The sequence below is a fragment of the Lolium perenne genome, chromosome 5 (assembly GCF_019359855.2).
Source record: "Lolium perenne isolate Kyuss_39 chromosome 5, Kyuss_2.0, whole genome shotgun sequence".
NCBI lineage: Eukaryota > Viridiplantae > Streptophyta > Magnoliopsida > Poales > Poaceae > Lolium > Lolium perenne.
In genome coordinates this window covers 214225617-214244143 of record NC_067248.2, presented here as the reverse complement: position 1 = coordinate 214244143, position 18527 = coordinate 214225617, and the positions used below count along the sequence as shown (strand labels likewise).

Sequence of the window (18527 nt, the reverse complement as noted above, 5' to 3'; positions counted from 1 at the left end):
AGCGGGAGAATGTGGCGGGAAACGACGAGGAATGGCGGAAAATGGTGGCGGGAAACCGCAGCAAAAAGTGGTGCCTAACGAATTAATTTTTGGGTAAACACGGATCGTGTTGCATTGATCATGCAAAGTCAGCCTAAACATCGGCGATCACAGCCTAGCAGCCACGTCTATGCCGAGTAGGTGCTATCGGCGTCCTGCAAGCCAATAAGGGCCAGCGCCGCCAGACAATAGCCCCCGGCAGAGGCCGTATTATTTTCAAAATTCCCGACATTTGCGTATTGTTACTGAAAATTTAAAAATGTATTATTTTAAAATTATCCTTATTTGCTCCACAAATACTTATGAAAAATAAAAATCCTACTTAAGATAAGATGACACGATGTCTCGATCAAAAAATCCTACCCACCAAGGACAAACTAGCTAAAATAAATTGGAATTAGTGTCAAAGTGTTGTTTTTGCGAGTGACCACGGAGCATATGTTTTATCTAACGTTCTTTTGCTTGTGGCGTGTTGTTCATATCACATATGTTCAAGAATTTGTTTAGATGGTTTCAATAATAGAACTAAGGGTAGGGTTAGCATATGTGTTTCAGCTTTCTGTTGATTGGTATGGAACTGCAAAAATTATAATATCGTTTCTAATAAGACGGTACCTTTTAACTTATCCTAGGTTACCTTTTTGGTGATTCACTAGATCCAGCAGTGGTATTTTCCCCTGCTACCGCACCAGCAGGAATCTATTACGTCTGGATATATCCGATTGTTGATGGTTCAGGAAGCGAGTTTTTCTTTGGCCAAAAGAAAAGGTACTTCGAACTTGGAACGGGCATGAATAGATTAATGAGACTTCTTTCTCTTTTTCGTTTTTCTGGCGGACCTGCCGCGCAAGATCTTTGGTCTTCCCCTGGCCTGGAACCGATGAAAAAAAGTGGATCGCTTCTTATGTACTTGCTCAGAATGATTCTTCTCTATCTATAGTTCATGGCCTATTAGAAGTAGAAGGTGCTCTGGTGCAATCCTTACCGACAGAAAAAGATTGCAGCCAGTTTGATAAATATCTACAGCCGGTCTGACTGGCGGCGTACTAGTAGACTTCATGATGCTTAGTTGATATATGCTCGTTGTTTTCAGACGGTTGCTATATTCACTTTTTTGATCTGTGAGATATAATAAATTGGATGATGAACTTCTTAATAAAAGATGTGTGCATCGATGCAGAGACGGGTACTATTCCCCATTTTGAAAAAGAAAATATTTACATATCAGACCAAATCTTACTAACCTCTAACTGATCATATCTTCAAGTAACATCACATGAGTACATTTTGGGATATTCACTTTAACTGCATGGTCAAATACTACTATAGATTGAAAGAGTTGTAAGATTGTTTTGTGTCTTTTCTGTCAATAATTCCAAGATTCTTTTGTTTCTTCAGTCAAGAGTTGCAAGATTCATTTTGTTTGCTTTCACATTATGAAAATAAGGAAAGACAATGTGATGAGGTAGGATAAAAGAGCTGTCGAGACTGAGAGTGATGTACCGCGCGTTTGGTAGGCTAGACGTCCCTTGGCTCGCATCCGCCCAGAAATTTTCAGCCTGTTTGGTTATCTGGGCTCACTCACGTTCTTGCATAGCACGGGTCTTAAAACATCCCTAGGACAGGTCCTGGAGGAAGGCCCGGTTCGGCAGTTCCTAGGGGGCATGTCCCATTCTCGCCACTCCTTGTCTCGACCGATGCCATGGCTGCATGTGCTCTTGCTTAGGCTCACTCTCGCTTGCACTACTCCACTCACCCTCTCTTCAAATCAACACAAACATACCCCGAATCAAAATAAGTTATCCACGAAAAAGATGTGTGTCAATGATATGAATTAATTTCCACAATCGGTTTCGAGTTTCGTCAGTCGTAAATCGTCAATTTCGTGTATGAATATTTAAGAGAATTTTGCCAAATTCATCGCACATGCTCAACCGTTTGAAATTTCCTTTGAGGAGTAGATTCACCTCACCATTCCGCATGACTTTCATGTTGACAGTTTTTGTTTTGGTGTACATACACGGATAGATAAATGACTCGCTAGTATATTGTAATGTGTATGTATGTGTGAGTATAGTTTGGATTACTCTTTCTCAACTTCTCACTTGCCATCTTCATGAACGGCGACATGGATGATGTGTGAGAAGTGAGAGGTGATAATCCATGGTGGAGGCAGCTTGGTGGTGTTTGTCTTTGTGGTCGGTGACGTGGTGATGCTTGTAACCGGCGTGACCGAAGGTGTCATGTTGGTATTCAGCTTCGTCGTCGGCGACATGGTTATGCTCGTGACGAGTGTAAACGGTGGTGTCATGGTGGTGTTTGTCTTCATTGTCGGCGACGAGGTGATGCTTGTGACCGGCGTGACCGACAGTGTCATGGTGGTATTCAGCTTCATCGTCGGCGACATGGTTATGCTTGTAACGAGCGTGAACATCGGTGTCATGGTGGTGTTTGCCTTCGTGGTTGGCGACGCGGTGATGCTTGTGACCTGCGTGCACCGGCGGTGTCCTGGTGGTCTTTGTCTTCGTGGTCGACGATATGGTGATGCTTGTGACGGGCGTGAACAGCAGTGGCATGGTGGTGTTCAACTTCATCGTCGGCGACATGGTTATGCTTGTGAGGAGCGTGAACATCGGTGTCATGGTGGTGTTTGCCTTCGTGGTTGGCGACGTGGTGATGCCTGTGACCTGTGTGGACCGGCAGTGTCCTGGTGGTCTTTGTCTTCATGGTCGACGACATGGTGATGCTTGTGACAGGCGTGAACAGCAGTGGCATGGTGGTGTTCATCTTCGTGGTCAGCAACGTGGTGATGCTTGTGACCGGTGTGAACGATGGTGCCATGGTGGTCTTCATCTTCGTGATCGGTGATGTGCCCATGCTTGTGACCGGCGTGACCGACGGTGCCATCGCCGACGTGCCGAAGCTTGTGAACGGCGGTGCCATAGTGGTCTTATGATAGGTGAGGTAGGGTCACCATGTTGTCATATAGATGAGGCTAGGAAAATTATGCGACCAACCAATCAAAGTGTCACTTGGGTACCAACCGATGAAACCCAGGCTATCAAAACGCCTGATGAGCCACCTATAAAGAAATCGCTGCGCTTCAACACTCCTGAGGGCAGCGTGAATTCTTCCTCGCTTGGGATACCGAAGAGTGCTGGCAATGGCGCACGTACTACCCCTATAGCCATACCGACTGAAATCCCACCAGCGGTCGACGCTCAGGATGGTTTTGAAGAAAGGGAGCAGAGGACGGAGGATGCAGTAGAAAATGCCCTGGTAAACACTGTCAGCAATATGAGGCTCCAGATCAACCAGGAACAAGGTTCTCTGGGACAAGCTGTGGATGCAACGGGGAAAGATGGACTGTCTAGCCTTGTGCAAGGAAGTGGCAGCACGTTGGCTGGGGCTGTGCTGGCACCTAATGCTATGCATGTCTTGCAACAGACTCATGGTCTCGCAAATGGGAGCCACGGTACTCCATCTAGACCAAATTCGAGCGACATGATCCCACCTCTTCGGGGCCTGTCCCATCTGGAAATATCCCAGGGTACTGAGTCTGATGTCTCTATGACAATGGCTGATTCACTGCTTGGTAAGAGGACAGCTGTAGAGGACGAAGCCATAGGCCAGAAGTTGGACTTGTCTCTAGCTCTCCACTATAGTGCCCCGACTGGTGGCAAGCCAAAGAAAGGACGGAAGATGGCAGCAGCCGACGAACAAGGTGTGAAGGAGGACACGAAGGCGGACAGCGTGGCGGCAAGGACAAGGAGGAAGATTGCAACCGGACATCGGGCGCCGGGTAACCTGACGAGATCAACTGAGGGGTCTCGTCAGGAGAAATGAATTGTGTATCTTTCAACTGTCGGGGAGCCGGGAATGCCCCGACAGTGCGAGAATTGGCTACTATTTCCCAAGTTTGGAGTCCTCGTTTATTTTTTCTTTGTGAAACTAGACAACATAAGAATAAAATTCGTCGGTTGCGTCATAGGTTAGGTCTTAAGGGTTTTGTTGGTTTTAGTAGCAATGGTTTGAGTGGTGGCTTAGCGTTATTTTGGCATGAACAACTCTGTGTTGAAGTCCAAAGTGTTAATGAACGATTTATCGATGCTTATATCCGGTTGTCTCCTACTGCACCGCAATGGCGGGTGACTTGTGTCTATGGGGAACCACGTGTGGAAAATCGACATCTCATGTGGGACACCATTAGAGACTTGAAAACCCAATCTGATCTTCCCTGGCTACTAATGGGTGATTTTAATGAAGTACTTTGGCAGGAGGAACACCTCTCTCAACACCAAAGACCCGTTAATCAAATGGAGGCTTTTAGAGAGGTTTTGTTTGACTGTAATTTATCTGACCTTGGCTTTGCAGGGGTGCCATACACATATGATAATCGCCGTCAAGGAAGGGCCAATGTCAAAGTCCGTCTGGATAGGGCACTAGCGTGTCCCCGGTGGCGCGATATTTTTGCTGACTCCCAGGTGCAACACCTTACATCCCCTGTCTCTGACCACTGTCCTATTCTACTGAACATAATGCGTGAGGAAAGGGTTGCTAACCGACAGCAGCGGCGGCAATACGAAATTTTTTGGGAGCGAGAGGCAGATCTACCGGAGAGGGTGGCCAATGCTTGGAGAGAAGCTGGTGGGAAGAGGGACCTGGGGGATATTATGCATGGACTTGATAATGTGATGGTCACGTTGCAGGACTGGAGCAAGAAGCGGTTTGGCAATATTCTAAAAGAGCTTGGGAAGGCACGTAAGCATCTGGAGGTTTTGCAGCTTAGCAATGCAGATCAACATACAATACGACAGGCTACTGACCATATGAACGAGCTACTATATAAGGAAGAAATGTTGTGGATACAACGATCGCGCATAACCTGGCTCAAAGAAGGGGATCGCAACACGAGATTTTTTCACCAAAAAGCAGTGTGGCGTGCAAGGAAAAACAAGATCAAAAAATTAAAAGATGATGCAGGGCTGTGGAAGGATGCGCCAAGTGACATGGAAAGAATGGCAACGTCCTACTTTCAAGAATTATTCACACGTGATCCCTCCCTCAATTCAGATGTGTTAATTGGTTTAATGCAGGAAAAGGTCACGACGGAAATGAATGATGAGCTGTGTAAGGAGTTTACAGATGAAGAGATAGGAGATGCTTTGTTCCAAATTGGTCCACTCAAGGCACCTGGGGTGGATGGCTTCCCTGCTAGATTTTATCAAAGAAATTGGGGAACTATAAAGGATGAGGTAATAAACGCTGTTAAACTGTTCTTTTCAACGGGTCGGATGCCAGTAGATGTCAATGATACAGCTATAGTGCTCATACCAAAGGTAGACCAGCCAGAAACACTGAAAGAATTTCGCCCCATTAGTTTATGTACAGTCCTTTACAAAGTTATTGCCAAATGCTTGGTTAATAGATTAAGACCTATGCTTGGAGAAATTATATCTGTTAACCAGAGTGCTTTTGTCCCGGGTAGACTTATCACTGATAATGCATTGGTAGCTTTCGAGTGCTTACATTTCATTGAGCAGAATACAAATCAAGAGAAAAACTTTTGTGCTTACAAGTTAGACCTGTCAAAGGCTTATGACAGGGTGGATTGGGACTTCCTTCGGAAAGTGATGCAAAGGATGGGTTTTGCTCGCCGATGGGTTGACTGGATAATGTCATGCGTCACCTCGGTAAGTTATAAGGTAAAATTTAACGGCACCCTCCTAGATTCATTTTCGCCTTCTCGGGGCCTCCGACAAGGTGATCCCTTATCTCCATTCCTGTTTTTGTTTGTCGCTGATGGGTTATCGACTCTTCTTCAACGAGAGGTTGCCACAAATAATATTGTACCGCTACAGATTTGCCGTCGTGCCCCTGGTATATCACACCTCTTATTTGCAGATGATAGCTTGTTATTTTTTAAGGCACAAGTGGACCAGGCAAATAAAATCAAGGAGGTACTTGACACCTATGCAATGAGTACTGGACAGTTGATAAATCCGGCCAAATGCTCTATCATGTTCGGTGACTCGTGCCCGATTGACCGCCGTACGGAGATAAAATCTTGTCTACAGATTACACAGGAAACCTTTGAGACCAAATACCTTGGGCTGCCCACACCCGAAGGAAGGATGCATAAGGGGAAGTTCCAAAGCTTCCAGGCCAAATTGGCTAAGTGCTTGGTCGAATGGGACGACAACCATAAGTCACAGGCAGCCAAAGAGATTTTGATCAAGTCTGTTGCCCAAGCTCTCACGGTTTATGTTATGGGGGTCTTCAAACTCCCAATGGCCCTATGCGACGAACTCACAAAAATGATCAGAAGATATTGGTGGGGGGCTGAGAATGGCAAGAGGAAAACACATTGGCTCGGTTGGGATAGTATGCTTCGACCCAAGTCTCAAGGTGGCGTTGGCTTCCGGGATATGCGCCTGTTCAATCAAGCGCTGCTTGCTAGACAAGCGTGGAGGCTCATACAATTTCCACACACCTTGTGTGCTCAGCTACTAAAGGCGAAATATTACCCTAATGGTTCTTTAATTGATACTGTTTTTACAGGGAATGGATCCACTACGTGGCATGCCATTGAGTATGGTCTGGAGCTACTAAAACATGGCGTTATTTGGCGGGTGGGAAATGGAGCGCAAATCCGTGCATGGCGAGACCCATGGATACCCCGTGACACAACCCTCCTTACTCGGCCTCCTCAGCGTCGATGTCGCTATCGCTGGGTAGCTGATTTCATGCTGCCAGATGGTACATGGAATGAAGAGCGCATCAGGTACTACTTTGCGGAGGAGGATGTAACAGACATTTTAAAAATACAGACGTCAAGGCGGAATGAGAGTGATTTTGTTGCGTGGCATCCAGAGAAGCGGGGCATTTTCACGGTAAGAAGTGCCTACTGGTTGGCCTTTGATGTGGCGAATAGAGGGCAACAATGGGGAGCCTCGAGCCACAGACCTGATGGTGAGCGTCCCTGTTGGAAACTGATATGGAATAGTCCAGTACCTCCCAAAGTCAAAATCCTAATCTGGCGTATATGCCGCAATGGACTAGCAACGCAGAAGAACATGGCGTCTAGAAGGATGGCGACAACTAGCTTATGTCAGATCTGTGGCTGTGAGGATGAAGACACATTCCACATATTCGTTAGGTGCCCACAAGCTCGTGCCCTCTGGCTAGCGATGAAGGAAGACTGGGAGCTCCCGGAAGATGATTTGCTCCAGCCGACGGGGAAGGAATGGCTATTCCAGGTGATCACTAACATACCAGAACCCCAGCGTGCAAGAACAATGCTGGTTCTATGGCGGATTTGGCATAATCATAATGAGATGACGCATAACAAGCCGTGTCCCTCAATTGAAGGCTCGCGCCGTTTTCTGCTAAGCTACCTTAATTCTTTGCTTCTCATCAAACAATTTCCTGCTGCTGACGTGGTGAAGGGTAAGATGGTTGTTGTCCCTGACGCAGGTTTTCGAGCCAAAACCAAGGACCAGGATGGTAGACACAAGATGCGGCAAGGATGGACTGCTCCAGGCCAGGGCAGCGCTAAGCTGAATACTGATGGTTCATTCCTAAACAATACTGAAGCTGGAACGGGCATGGTGCTGAGGGATCATCAGGGAGCCGTCGTCGCTGCGGCGTGCCGCGAGGTCACTCGCTGTAGAGATGCAACAGAAGCCGAACTGATGGCGATCGAGGAGGGAGTGCAACTGAGCCTCTTGTGGACGACGCAGCCGTTCACCGTCGAGACAGATTGCTCTGAAGCAGTTGAACTCCTCAAAGAGTCTACACCAAATACATCCATATATGCGTTCAGAGTTTCTTTCATTCGTGATTTATTGAAGGAAAGGGATATAACTGTAGTCAAAATTAGCCGTGAGGCCAATATGGTCAGCCACGAGCTAGCAAAGATAGGCAGGGTTAGTCATAGATCAGATGTTTGGTTTGTGAATTTCCCCTCGGCAGTAGGTCGGGCGCTATACCATGATTGTAATCCTCCTATCAATTAATATATGTCCTTTCCCCCGCAAAAAAAAAAAAACGAAGTACGTTTTGTACGTGTATCGGAGCTCGTCCCAAGTGAGATGTGAGTCTCATCTCATTGACGCGGTGAGCCAGAAATTGCATGCAACCTACCAAACACGCTCGTATAGAAGATCATAGAGTTAGTAATAGTAGTAACACTAAATTTGTCTATCGGTAGCTAGCGTACACAAGCACAAGCTCAGCTCCTTGGTACCATTTTTCCTAGCGAGAACAAATATACAGAGATATATCTAGCTCAGGGATGTCGTCGCTAGGTGGCTGTCTGGATCCGCAGATGCAGATGATCGTCAGCACAAGATCACATGACGGTGCAGGAGTTGACGTTCTCGTCGTTGAACATGTTCATGTACTGCAGCTCCGGCGCGGCGTCGTCGCCCATGGCCTGTGGCACGTTGCGAACCATGCCTGCCGGCGCCTTCTTGTCGTAGGCACCGCCGACGTACGGGTAGGTGGGTACCGTGTACGGCACATACGGCCACATCTCCGCCCCCTTCCCCGTGCTCTTCACCCGCGCCAGCACCTTCCGCGGCTCAACGTACCCTGTTACCGTTACCTTGCTTATCTTCCGGATCACTGTCACGCTCGTCACACCTTTTATATGAAAGTTCACCAGATGGATTTACATTTACACAAGATTCTTTCCGAAAGGAAATTATTGAGGTATTTATCATTCTGTACATATATATGTACCCCGAATTGATTTGACGGCGTTCTTGACCCTCCTCTCGCAGCCCTCGCAGTCCATCTTCACCTTGATGTTCACTGTCTGCAAAAGATTAAAAACACTCGAGTAACAACTTATCTAGCACCTTGATAGGATCGGAAGTTCCTAAACCCTTGATAGGATCGGAAGTTGATATGTTTTTCGGATGAACAGACCTAGTCGACAAAAGAGAGAACACATCATGGACACCTGAACTCCACAAACCTCACCTGCAGTGGCCGCCTTTTCCTTGGCCTGAAGGCTTCCCTTGTCTCTGTAAAGCTGCACAAACCAGAGAGGTGATCCAAGGCGCCCATGAATGATAAGACACAGCAATTGTTTCAAGCAAGAAGGAGAGCTCTTGTTCTTGTCTTGAGCGAACGGAAGAGCCATATATATACAAAGGGAGAAAGAAGACAAACAAGGGGAATATATACCCAATTATGTACGGTTAGGGTGGATGAAAGTCAATATAGACTACGGGCCGAGCGATAAGGCCAGTGAGCTTCCAGATTAAATGACTGTGTTGGGCAAACATCCCTGTTCCCAAGATGGGACATGCACGCACTGCTTCATCCAACGCAAGGCATCTTGAGCGTGGCACTCCAATCATGCAATCAATCAAAGGGGATAAAAAGTCTTTACCGATAAATAGATTTGCTTTTCTATCGGATCATGTTCTTTTGGATCATCCTGAAAGGTCTACATACCTAATCCGGATTTCAATCTTGATCCATCTTTTACTTGCCAAAATAGTCTATAGCGTGGATGGTGAATGATAGGTAAGTATGTTCTTGATTGACGGACCGGGTCAGTCTGTCACATTATACCAGTACAATGGTTGCTTTGTTCCTTCTTGGATTTGTGTCACACCTCAGTTTTCAGCCGCGTGCAAGGTTCTCTCTGCTTTTAGTTTGCGGTGGCTTGGTACATCTGTCCCACTTTATACTTTGCATCTACTTTTTGACTTTCCTCTTAATAGTTCAACGCTAATGAATTTTGTAGCGTGTCTAAATCTTTAGTTGTTTCTTAATGAATGACCATGTTTACGAATAGAAGCGGTCTATTCGTAACTTAGCTAAACATTTATATATTGTTGATTATGTTCGAGAACCACTGTTGGAAAAAAAGCGATGATTAAGCACACATGGGCACTAAACGGTAGGTAAACGTCTTGTCTAGGAAGTCTAGGTAGGGCTACTACAAAATTTCCATCTCCAAAAAAAAATCATGCCATATTTTCACAGGCGACTCAGATGGATCATATTAAAATGATATTTCTTGGTAAGTAACTCATTTACTCACTAAAGGAATGGAGCCAGACGCCGACGGCCAAGCTCTACGCCGAGGGCTTTTTATCGGGGCCGTCGGCGTACCTCCTCGCCAGGGCACCGCCGGAACACGACCGTCGGTGTACACATACCGTCGGCGTAGAGGAGGCTACGCCGAGGGCAGCCGTCGGCGTCAACTTGGCCCTCGGCGTAGCACCGGCATCGCCCCTGCCCCAGTCCGCGCCGTCACCGCCCGCTCACGGCGTCAGCCAGACGCCGAGGGCCACCCTCGGCATAGGGCATGGCCACCCTATGCCGACGGCCACCCTCGGCATATAGGGTTTTTTTTAAATTTTTTTCTCTCTCATATTACTTTATAATATGTTTCTATTATTTATTTACTAGTATGAATTATGTAAAAAATGGTTCTATTTTTTAAGAATTCGTAGATGGCATATGTAGGTCCCACGGGTGACGCTCTTCGCAGATGGGTCAACCGGAGCCACTAGGCCCAACATTTGCTATCGATGTACATATGGGTAGATCCGCGGGGTCCCCGCCCTACGGTTTCCCTAACCCTAACTCTAACCCTAACCCTAACCCTAACCCTAACTCTAACCCTAACTCTAACCCTAACTCTAACCCTAACCCTAACTCTAGCCCTAACCCTAACCCTAGGGTTTCCACATACATTGCTAACTCTAACTCTAACCCTAACCCTAGGGTTTCCACATACATTGCTAACTCTAACCCTAACCCTAACCCTAACTCTAACCCTAACCCTAGGGTTTCCACATACATTGCTAACCCTAACTATAACCCTAACCCTAACCCTAGGGGTAGATCTGCGGGGTCCCGCCCTAGGGTTTCCCAAGAAACAGATCACCGGAGCGTCAGAATTGTTGGAAAACTTGCATCTGCCCCTAACATATATGTACAAGTGTGATGTAAGGTTTGGCTAACCTTGGATGTACCCGGCGTTGACGATTTCCGCATAATGGGCTACCACTTGGTAAAATCCAGGATCTGTATGTGGAAACCCCCGCCATGGCTCAAACGGAGCCTATTTTATGGTAAAGTATGCCCAACCTATGGTTTCCATGTACATATGTCCTAAACAAAGCAAAATAAATAAAAAAGTCCACTGGTAAACCCTCGCACGGAGGAAGCTATAGGGGTAGATCTGTGGGGTCCCCGCCCTAGGGTTTTCCAAGATACAGACCACCGGAGCGTCGGAATCGCTGGAAAACTTGTGTGTGCCCACATGGCATGCACAAAAGTGATTTGAGATGGTTTTATATCCAAGGATACCCCCCCCCCCCCAAGGTGTGTCCGGCTTCTCGGACAAGGGGTTCCTACACTTAGGCAGATTCTGGATGTATAGGGGGAACTCCCTCGGAGGTGAACTAGAGAGAAAAGTGATACATTTAAGAACTTAAGACCCACACACGATACAAAACACTTAAATAACTAGACCCACACACATACCAAAGCGCTTAAAGTACTAGACCCACACACGAACCGAAACACTTAAAGAACTACACCCACACACAGGAACCAAAACACTTAAAGAAACTACACCCACACAGGAACCAAAACACTTAAAGAACTAGACCCACACACAAACCAAAACATTTAAAGAAACTACACCCACACACGAACAAAACACTTAACACTGGGTCGACGCATGACCCGCTAGACACACGGACTCGACATATACACATATTAATCAGAGAAGTCGAAATCTTCATCCTCGCTGGGGGTGTCCTCTGAAGCGGTGGTTGTGAGGTTCCACGACCACCGTTCATCATTCTCCCCCCATGTCGACGCCTCTCCTTTGGCGTACTCTGCTTCAACCTCGGCCTTCCTCTGCCGCTTTCCCGCCCTCCTCTCTCTCCTGTACGCCTGCTTGTCCTTCCAGAATGCGCGCATTGCCTCGATGTCTCCGGGATGGTCTCTGCGCCACTGTGCCATGAACTGCTCGTCCGCCTCGGTGGTATCAATCCGCCGCTGGCCAGCCCTGTACCACCGCGCTTCACCCTGTGAGCGAAGTAGCGGCTCAGTAGAGAGACTCTGAGCTTCCGTCAGAGACCTGACCTCCGGGAAGTTCATTTCGTGGCGCGGCCGGCCAAACCTCCAAGCCGCAACGTCGTATGCGCGGGCAGCAGCCTCCTTCGTGTAGAAGGTGCCGAGCCACACACGCGTTCCACCGGCGGTGATTTCAGCCGCGAAATGCCCCGCAGGCCGCAGGCGAACGCCGATGAAGCCCGTGTTGCTACGGCGACGAGGAGCCATCTCAGCGGCAGCTCAGCTCAGAGGATTTTGTGGTGCTGTTGGATGAGAAAAGTGATGAGGGGAGAAATGTTGCTGGTGCTGTTAGTGGAGAAGACATGGCTATATATAGGCCGACGAGGGGCTGAAACGGCAGGAAAACTTGGCGGGAGAGAATGGGCGGGAAAGGGTGGGCGGGAAAACTTGGCGGGAGAGAATGAGCGGGAAAGGGTGGGCGGGAAAACTTGGCGGGAAATCATGGTGGGAAAAAAGGGCGGGAGAGAAGCAGCGGGAAAGGGTGGGCGGGAAAAAAGGGCGGGATTCCTACACTTAGGCAGATTCTGCATGTATAGGGGGGAACTCCCTCGGAGTTGAACCGGAGAGAAACTTGAGATCATATGGGATGATCCTTGTTTCCACATGTACCTATGACCTAACCAAGCTCAAATGGAGGCATATGCCCACCGGGGGACCCCCGATGGGATGCAGTCAAAGGGGTAGACCGCGCGGTCAACAGAACTAGGGTTTCATCGGAAATCGAGCATCGGATCTAGGGAATGGCCCCAAAACTTGTGTGTGTCCACATGGAATGCACAAAAGTGATTTGAGATGGTTTTATATCCAAGGCTACCCCCCCAGGTGTGTCCGTCTTCTCGGACAGGGGGTTCCTACACTTAGGCAGATTCTGCATGTATAGGGGGGAACTCCCTCGGAGTTGAACCGGAGAGAAACTTGAGATCATATGGGATGATCCTTGTTTCCACATGTACCTATGAACTAACCAAGCTCAAATGGAGGCATATGCCCACCGGGGGACCCCCGATGGGTTGCAGTCAAAGGGGTAGACCGCGCGGTCAACAGAACTAGGGTTTCGTCAGAAATCGAGCATCGGATCTAGGGAATGGCCCCAAAACTTGTGTGTGTCCACATGGAATGCACAAAAGTGATTTGAGATGGTTTTATATCCAAGGCTACCCCCCAGGTGTGTCCGGCTTCTCGGACAGGGGGTTCCTACACTTAGGCAGATTCTGCATGTATAGGGGGGAACTCCCTCGGAGTTGAACCGGAGAGAAACTTGAGATCATATGGGATGATCCTTGTTTTCACATGTACCTATGACCTAACCAAGCTCAAATGGAGGCATATGCCCACCGGGGACCCCCGATGGGATGCAGTCAAAGGGGTAGACCGCGTGATGAGGACATCCCTACTACACCACTACCTTCGTCATTGATAAATGAAGATGAACCTGCTGTGGAGCTCAAGTCCAATGAAGTTCGGATTGGACCAATTACAAGGGCTCGTGCGAAGCTACTTAAACAACAGGTGAACTTGTTTCTAAACGGTACTTTGATTGATGAGAACTTTATACTGCCTAAGTCCTATTACTTATGTATCATCAGGTATCAAGAGGAGACGAGCATCACACAAGGAGGAGAGGAGCAGCTGGATATGAAGACGGACGTCAAGATGGACGTGAAGCTGGACATGGAGCTGGAAATGAAGATATCTCATGGACGCGCGAGGGAGGAGCGGGAGGCATGCGCGAGAGGAGAAGAAGACGTCCAGGCCGGTCCAGCACCCGGTCCGACCGGCCGCCAGACCGGCCAACCCGGTCACTGACCCGGTCGACCGGGCGCCAACCGAACGGGATTTATCGTACCGGGTGAAAACCGAAAAACCTCGCAACTATCCGGTTGCCGCCCGGTTGACCGGACCCCAGACCGGCCAACCCGGTTGCCGCCCGGTTGACCGGACCCCAGACCGGCCGATCCGGTCCCTGGCCCGGTTGACCGGATTCCAGACCGGACTTGTCCGAGTCTGTCTCGACAAGATCTATTCTGGGTCGGTTATTTTTGTATCTTTTCGACCAGAACTCGTCCCGGACGCCTATATAAGTGCCCAGGACGCCCCCCTAGCTGCTTTAGACCACGTTTAAGATAAACCCTAGTTCTTAGTTGTTTGCTCTAGCAAAACTATTGAATCCCTACACCATATTGCTTAATATCGTGTAGATCCTGAAAAACTCTTGTGTGATCTGCTGTTCCATTGGGAATTAGACGGTTGCAACTTACCGCTTCGTGGTCGGCGGCTACGTGCGCAAGTGTGTGGAGTTGCGAATATCTTGCAGGGTTGAGAGTTGTTGCATTGGCGACAGGGACCAATCGAGAGATCTTGATGCTTCATACAAGTTATCATCCACTTCATCGTCGTGTTTCTCCGCTGCCATCACCCCGTGATCATCATCACCACCGTTGCTTACTGAGAAGATCGGGACACCCCTTATCATCTTGGTATCAGATTTCCAGTTTTCCTCGGTAAGCTGATACGTCTCCAACGTATCCATAATTTCTGATGTTCCATGCTTGTTTTATGACAATACTTACATGTTTTGCTTGCACTTTATAATGTTTTTATGCGTTTTCCGGAACTAACCTATTAACAAGATGCCACAGTACCAGTTCCTGTTTTCTGCTGTTTTTGGTTCCAGAAAGGCTGTTCGGGCAATATTCTCGGAATTGGACGAAATCAACGCCAAAGATCTTATTTTTCCCGGAAGGCTCCAGAACACCGAAGGGGAGTCGGAGGAGAGCCAGGGGGCCACCACACATGTGGGCCGCACGGGCCAGCCCCTGGCCACGCCGGCCTGGTGTGGGGCCACCCTGTCGCCCCTCCTGCGCCGCCTCTTTGCCTATATAAGCCCTTTCGACCTAAAAACTCGATACCAATTGACGAAACTCCAGAAAGACTCCAGGGGCGCCGCCGCCATCGCGAAACTCCAATTCGGGGGACAGAAGTCTCTGTTCCGGCACCCTGCCGGGACGGGAAAGTCCCCCCGGAAGCCATCTCCATCGACGCCATCGCCTCCATCATGCTCCGTGAGTAGTTCCCCCATGGACTACGGGTTCTAGCATTAGCTAGTTGGTACTCTCTATCATATGTACTTCAATACAATGATCTCATGAGCTGCCTTACATGATTGAGATTCATATGATGTAATCGGTGTTGTGTTTGTTGGGATCCGATGGATGATACATTATGATTAGTCTATCTATAAAGTTTGTGAAGTTATTGTTGCTGCAATCTTGTTATGCTTAATGCTTGTCACTACGGCCCGAGTGGCATGATCTTAGATTTACGCTCTATACTTATTGCTTAGATTGTATCTACAAGTTGTATGCACATGTCACTGTCCGGAACCAAAGGCCCCGAAGTGACAGAAATCAGGACAACCGGAGGGGATGGCGGTGATGTGAGGATCACATGTTTTCACCAAGTGTTAATGCTTTGCTCCGGTGCTCTATTAAAAGGAGTACCTTAATATCCAGTAGATTCCCTTGAGGCTCGGCTGCCACCGGCTGGTAGGACAAAAGATGTTGTGCAAGTTTCTCATTGCGAGCACGTACGACTATATATGGAAAACATGCCTACATGATTAATGAATTGATGTTCTGTCTTAAAGCTTTATCAATCCTGTCAATTGCCCAACTATAATTTGTTCACCTAACACTTGTCACTTGTTATTGGAGAGTTACCACTAGTGTAGATCGCTGGGAACCCCGGTCCATCTCTCATCATCATATACTCGTTCTACATGTCATTGGAAGTAGTATCAACTATTTTCTGGTGCCATTGCTCCTGTGTTACTATTATTGTTGCTGTGTTACTGTTACTATTGCTCTCATATTACTGCTACTTTCACATCACCCCTGTTACTAGTGCTTTTCCAGGTGCAGCTGAATTGACAACTCAGTTGTTAAGGCTTATAAGTATTCTTTACCTCCCCTTGTGTCGAATCAATAAATTTGGGTTTTACTTCCCTCGAAGACTGCCGCGATCCCCTATACTTGTGGGTTATCAAGACTGTTTTCTGGCGCCGTTGCCGGGGAGGCATAGCTCTACTCATAAGTTCACCTGGGGAGTACACTCTACCTCTCTCTCTGTTTTTATTTTGTTTTATTTTGTTTTGCTTAGTTTACTTTCGTCTAGTTTCTTTGTGCTTAGTTTATTTCTATCTAGTTTTATTTTGCTTAGTTTACTTTTGCTTAGTTTCTTTTTGTCTTGTTTTACTTTTCTCATATACCCAAAAATCCATAAAAATTTGAAAAATCTAAAAATTAAAAATTGCTGTTATGGGAGAACCTACAACCTACTTGGAGCTTATAGAATATTATAATAATTATAGAGAATCAAGAACTGGTAAAGTAATGAGTGCTACGATAGAAAAATTGAATACAATTGCTAAAATTTTGCTTAAATGCCATGATATAAATTGTTGCTCTAAAGAGGATACTAAACATCTGAAATTTCAATGTGGCTTTAGTGAAGAAGTTTTAATTAAGAACTATAATTGGAATAACTATATTCATCTTGGGTTCGAAGAGGTAGAACAATTTGTCATATTTATGGGAGCCTCTGAGATAGAATCCTTCATGGCTAAAAATTATGAAACTTGTGTTGTTTGTAAGGACCTTAAAGATTATGTCTCTTCTATCCTTAATTTTTGCAATGAAAGTTACACTGATAATCCTTATATCATTGATTATAAAGAGAGACTCATTAATGCACAAGAATGCACTCACAATTTGCAGGAACCTGTGGAAGAAGAAATTGATGAACCTGAAAGCTCATTGGATGAAAAAGAGGAGGAAATTGATGAACCTGAAAGCTCATTGGATGAAAAAGAAGAGGAGAGTGATGAACAAAAGGAGGAAGAATGGATTAGCTACCCATGCCAACCTTCTAATGAGAGTAACTCTTTATCTCTTACACTATTTGATTGTCCTCCATGCTTACCGAAGGAGGTTGAATATTATCTTCCTGTGGATTCTCTTGAAATATTACCTATGAGTAAAACTTGTGAGAATAATTATGCTACTGTTATCTATGATAATCCATGCTACTTTGATAAATCTTATGATAATGCTTTGTTTGTGCCTGATGTCGAAATGCATGGTACTAAAGAATTTTGCTTAGCAAATATTTATGATAAATCTCTAGATGATGGTCCTATGTTTCTTGATAATATTAATTGTACTACTAATGAAAATGGGATTGGAGAGTTCTTGACTTTATCTATGAGTCCCATATCTCTTGAGAATGATCAATCACCTTGTTATATTATTGATAAAAGTGGGTTCGAAAGTTTTAATCCCACTATTTTTGAACTTGATAAAAAATATATGTTTATGGATCATGAAAAACATGCTTTATGTGATAGTTATATTGTTGAGTTTGTTCATGAAGCTACTGAAAATTATTATGAGAGAGGAAAATATGGTGGTAGAAATTTTCATGGTACTAAAACACCTCTCTATATGCTGAAATTGTTGAGGTTACTCTTGTTTTATCTTCCTACGCTTGTCACTTTGTTCTTCATGAATTTATTTGTGTACAAGATTCCTATGCATAGGAAGTGGGTGAGACTTAAATGTGTTTTGAATTTGCTTTTTGACGCTCTCTTTTGCTTCAACTCTTATTTCTTGCGAGTGCATCATTAAAACTGCTGAGCCCATCTTAATGGCTATAAAGAAAGAACTTCTTGGGAGATAACCCATGTGTTTATTTTGCTACTGTTTTGTTGTGTTTTGGAAGTTATTACTACTGTAGAAACCTCTCCTTATCTTTATTTTATTGCATTGTTGTGCCAAGTGAAGCCTCTAATCGAAGGTTGATACTAGATTTGGATTTCTGCGCAGAAACAGATTTCTATCTGTCACGAATCTGGGCTGTGTTCTCTGTAGGTAACTCAGAAAAATCTGCCAATTTACGTGCGTGTTCCCCAGATATGTACGCAACTTTAATTAGTTTTGAGTTTTCTGATTTGAGCAACGTAAGTACCTCTTTAAAATTCGTCTTTACTGGTTGTTCTGTTTTGGCAGATTCTGTCTCTGTTTTTTGCATTGTCTCTTGTGGACTTTAAGCAAGGCTTTCTAGACGTGGAGAGCTGTAGATAATATTTTATTGAGTTCTTGCAATGTGTCACTACAGGACCAAGGTGGATTCAATTTTTTTGAGTACTAACCCCTCTAATGAAGTTTATGAGAAGTTTGGTGTGAAGGAAGTTTTCAAGGGTCAAGAGAGGAGGATGATATATGATTGAGAAGAGTGAAAAGTCTAAGCTTGGGGATGCCCCCGTGGTTCATCCCTGCATATTTCAAGAAGACTCAAGCGTCTAAGCTTGGGGA

General features: G+C 46.2%; 1 protein-coding gene across 1 annotated transcript; it reads right to left on the bottom strand.

Annotated features, from left to right (window-relative positions):
• Nucleotides 1–8169: 8169 nt before the first annotated feature.
• On the bottom strand, nucleotides 8170–9188 carry LOC127301891 (heavy metal-associated isoprenylated plant protein 20). The gene is made up of 3 exons (XM_051332185.2): nucleotides 9028–9188; nucleotides 8785–8860; nucleotides 8170–8685 (listed from the first exon to the last, which is right to left on the bottom strand). Exons 1-3 carry the CDS (start codon nucleotides 9112–9114, stop codon nucleotides 8393–8395), a joined length of 456 nt encoding a protein of 151 aa, XP_051188145.1. The 5' UTR covers nucleotides 9115–9188; the 3' UTR covers nucleotides 8170–8392.
• Nucleotides 9189–18527: the final 9339 nt, after the last annotated feature.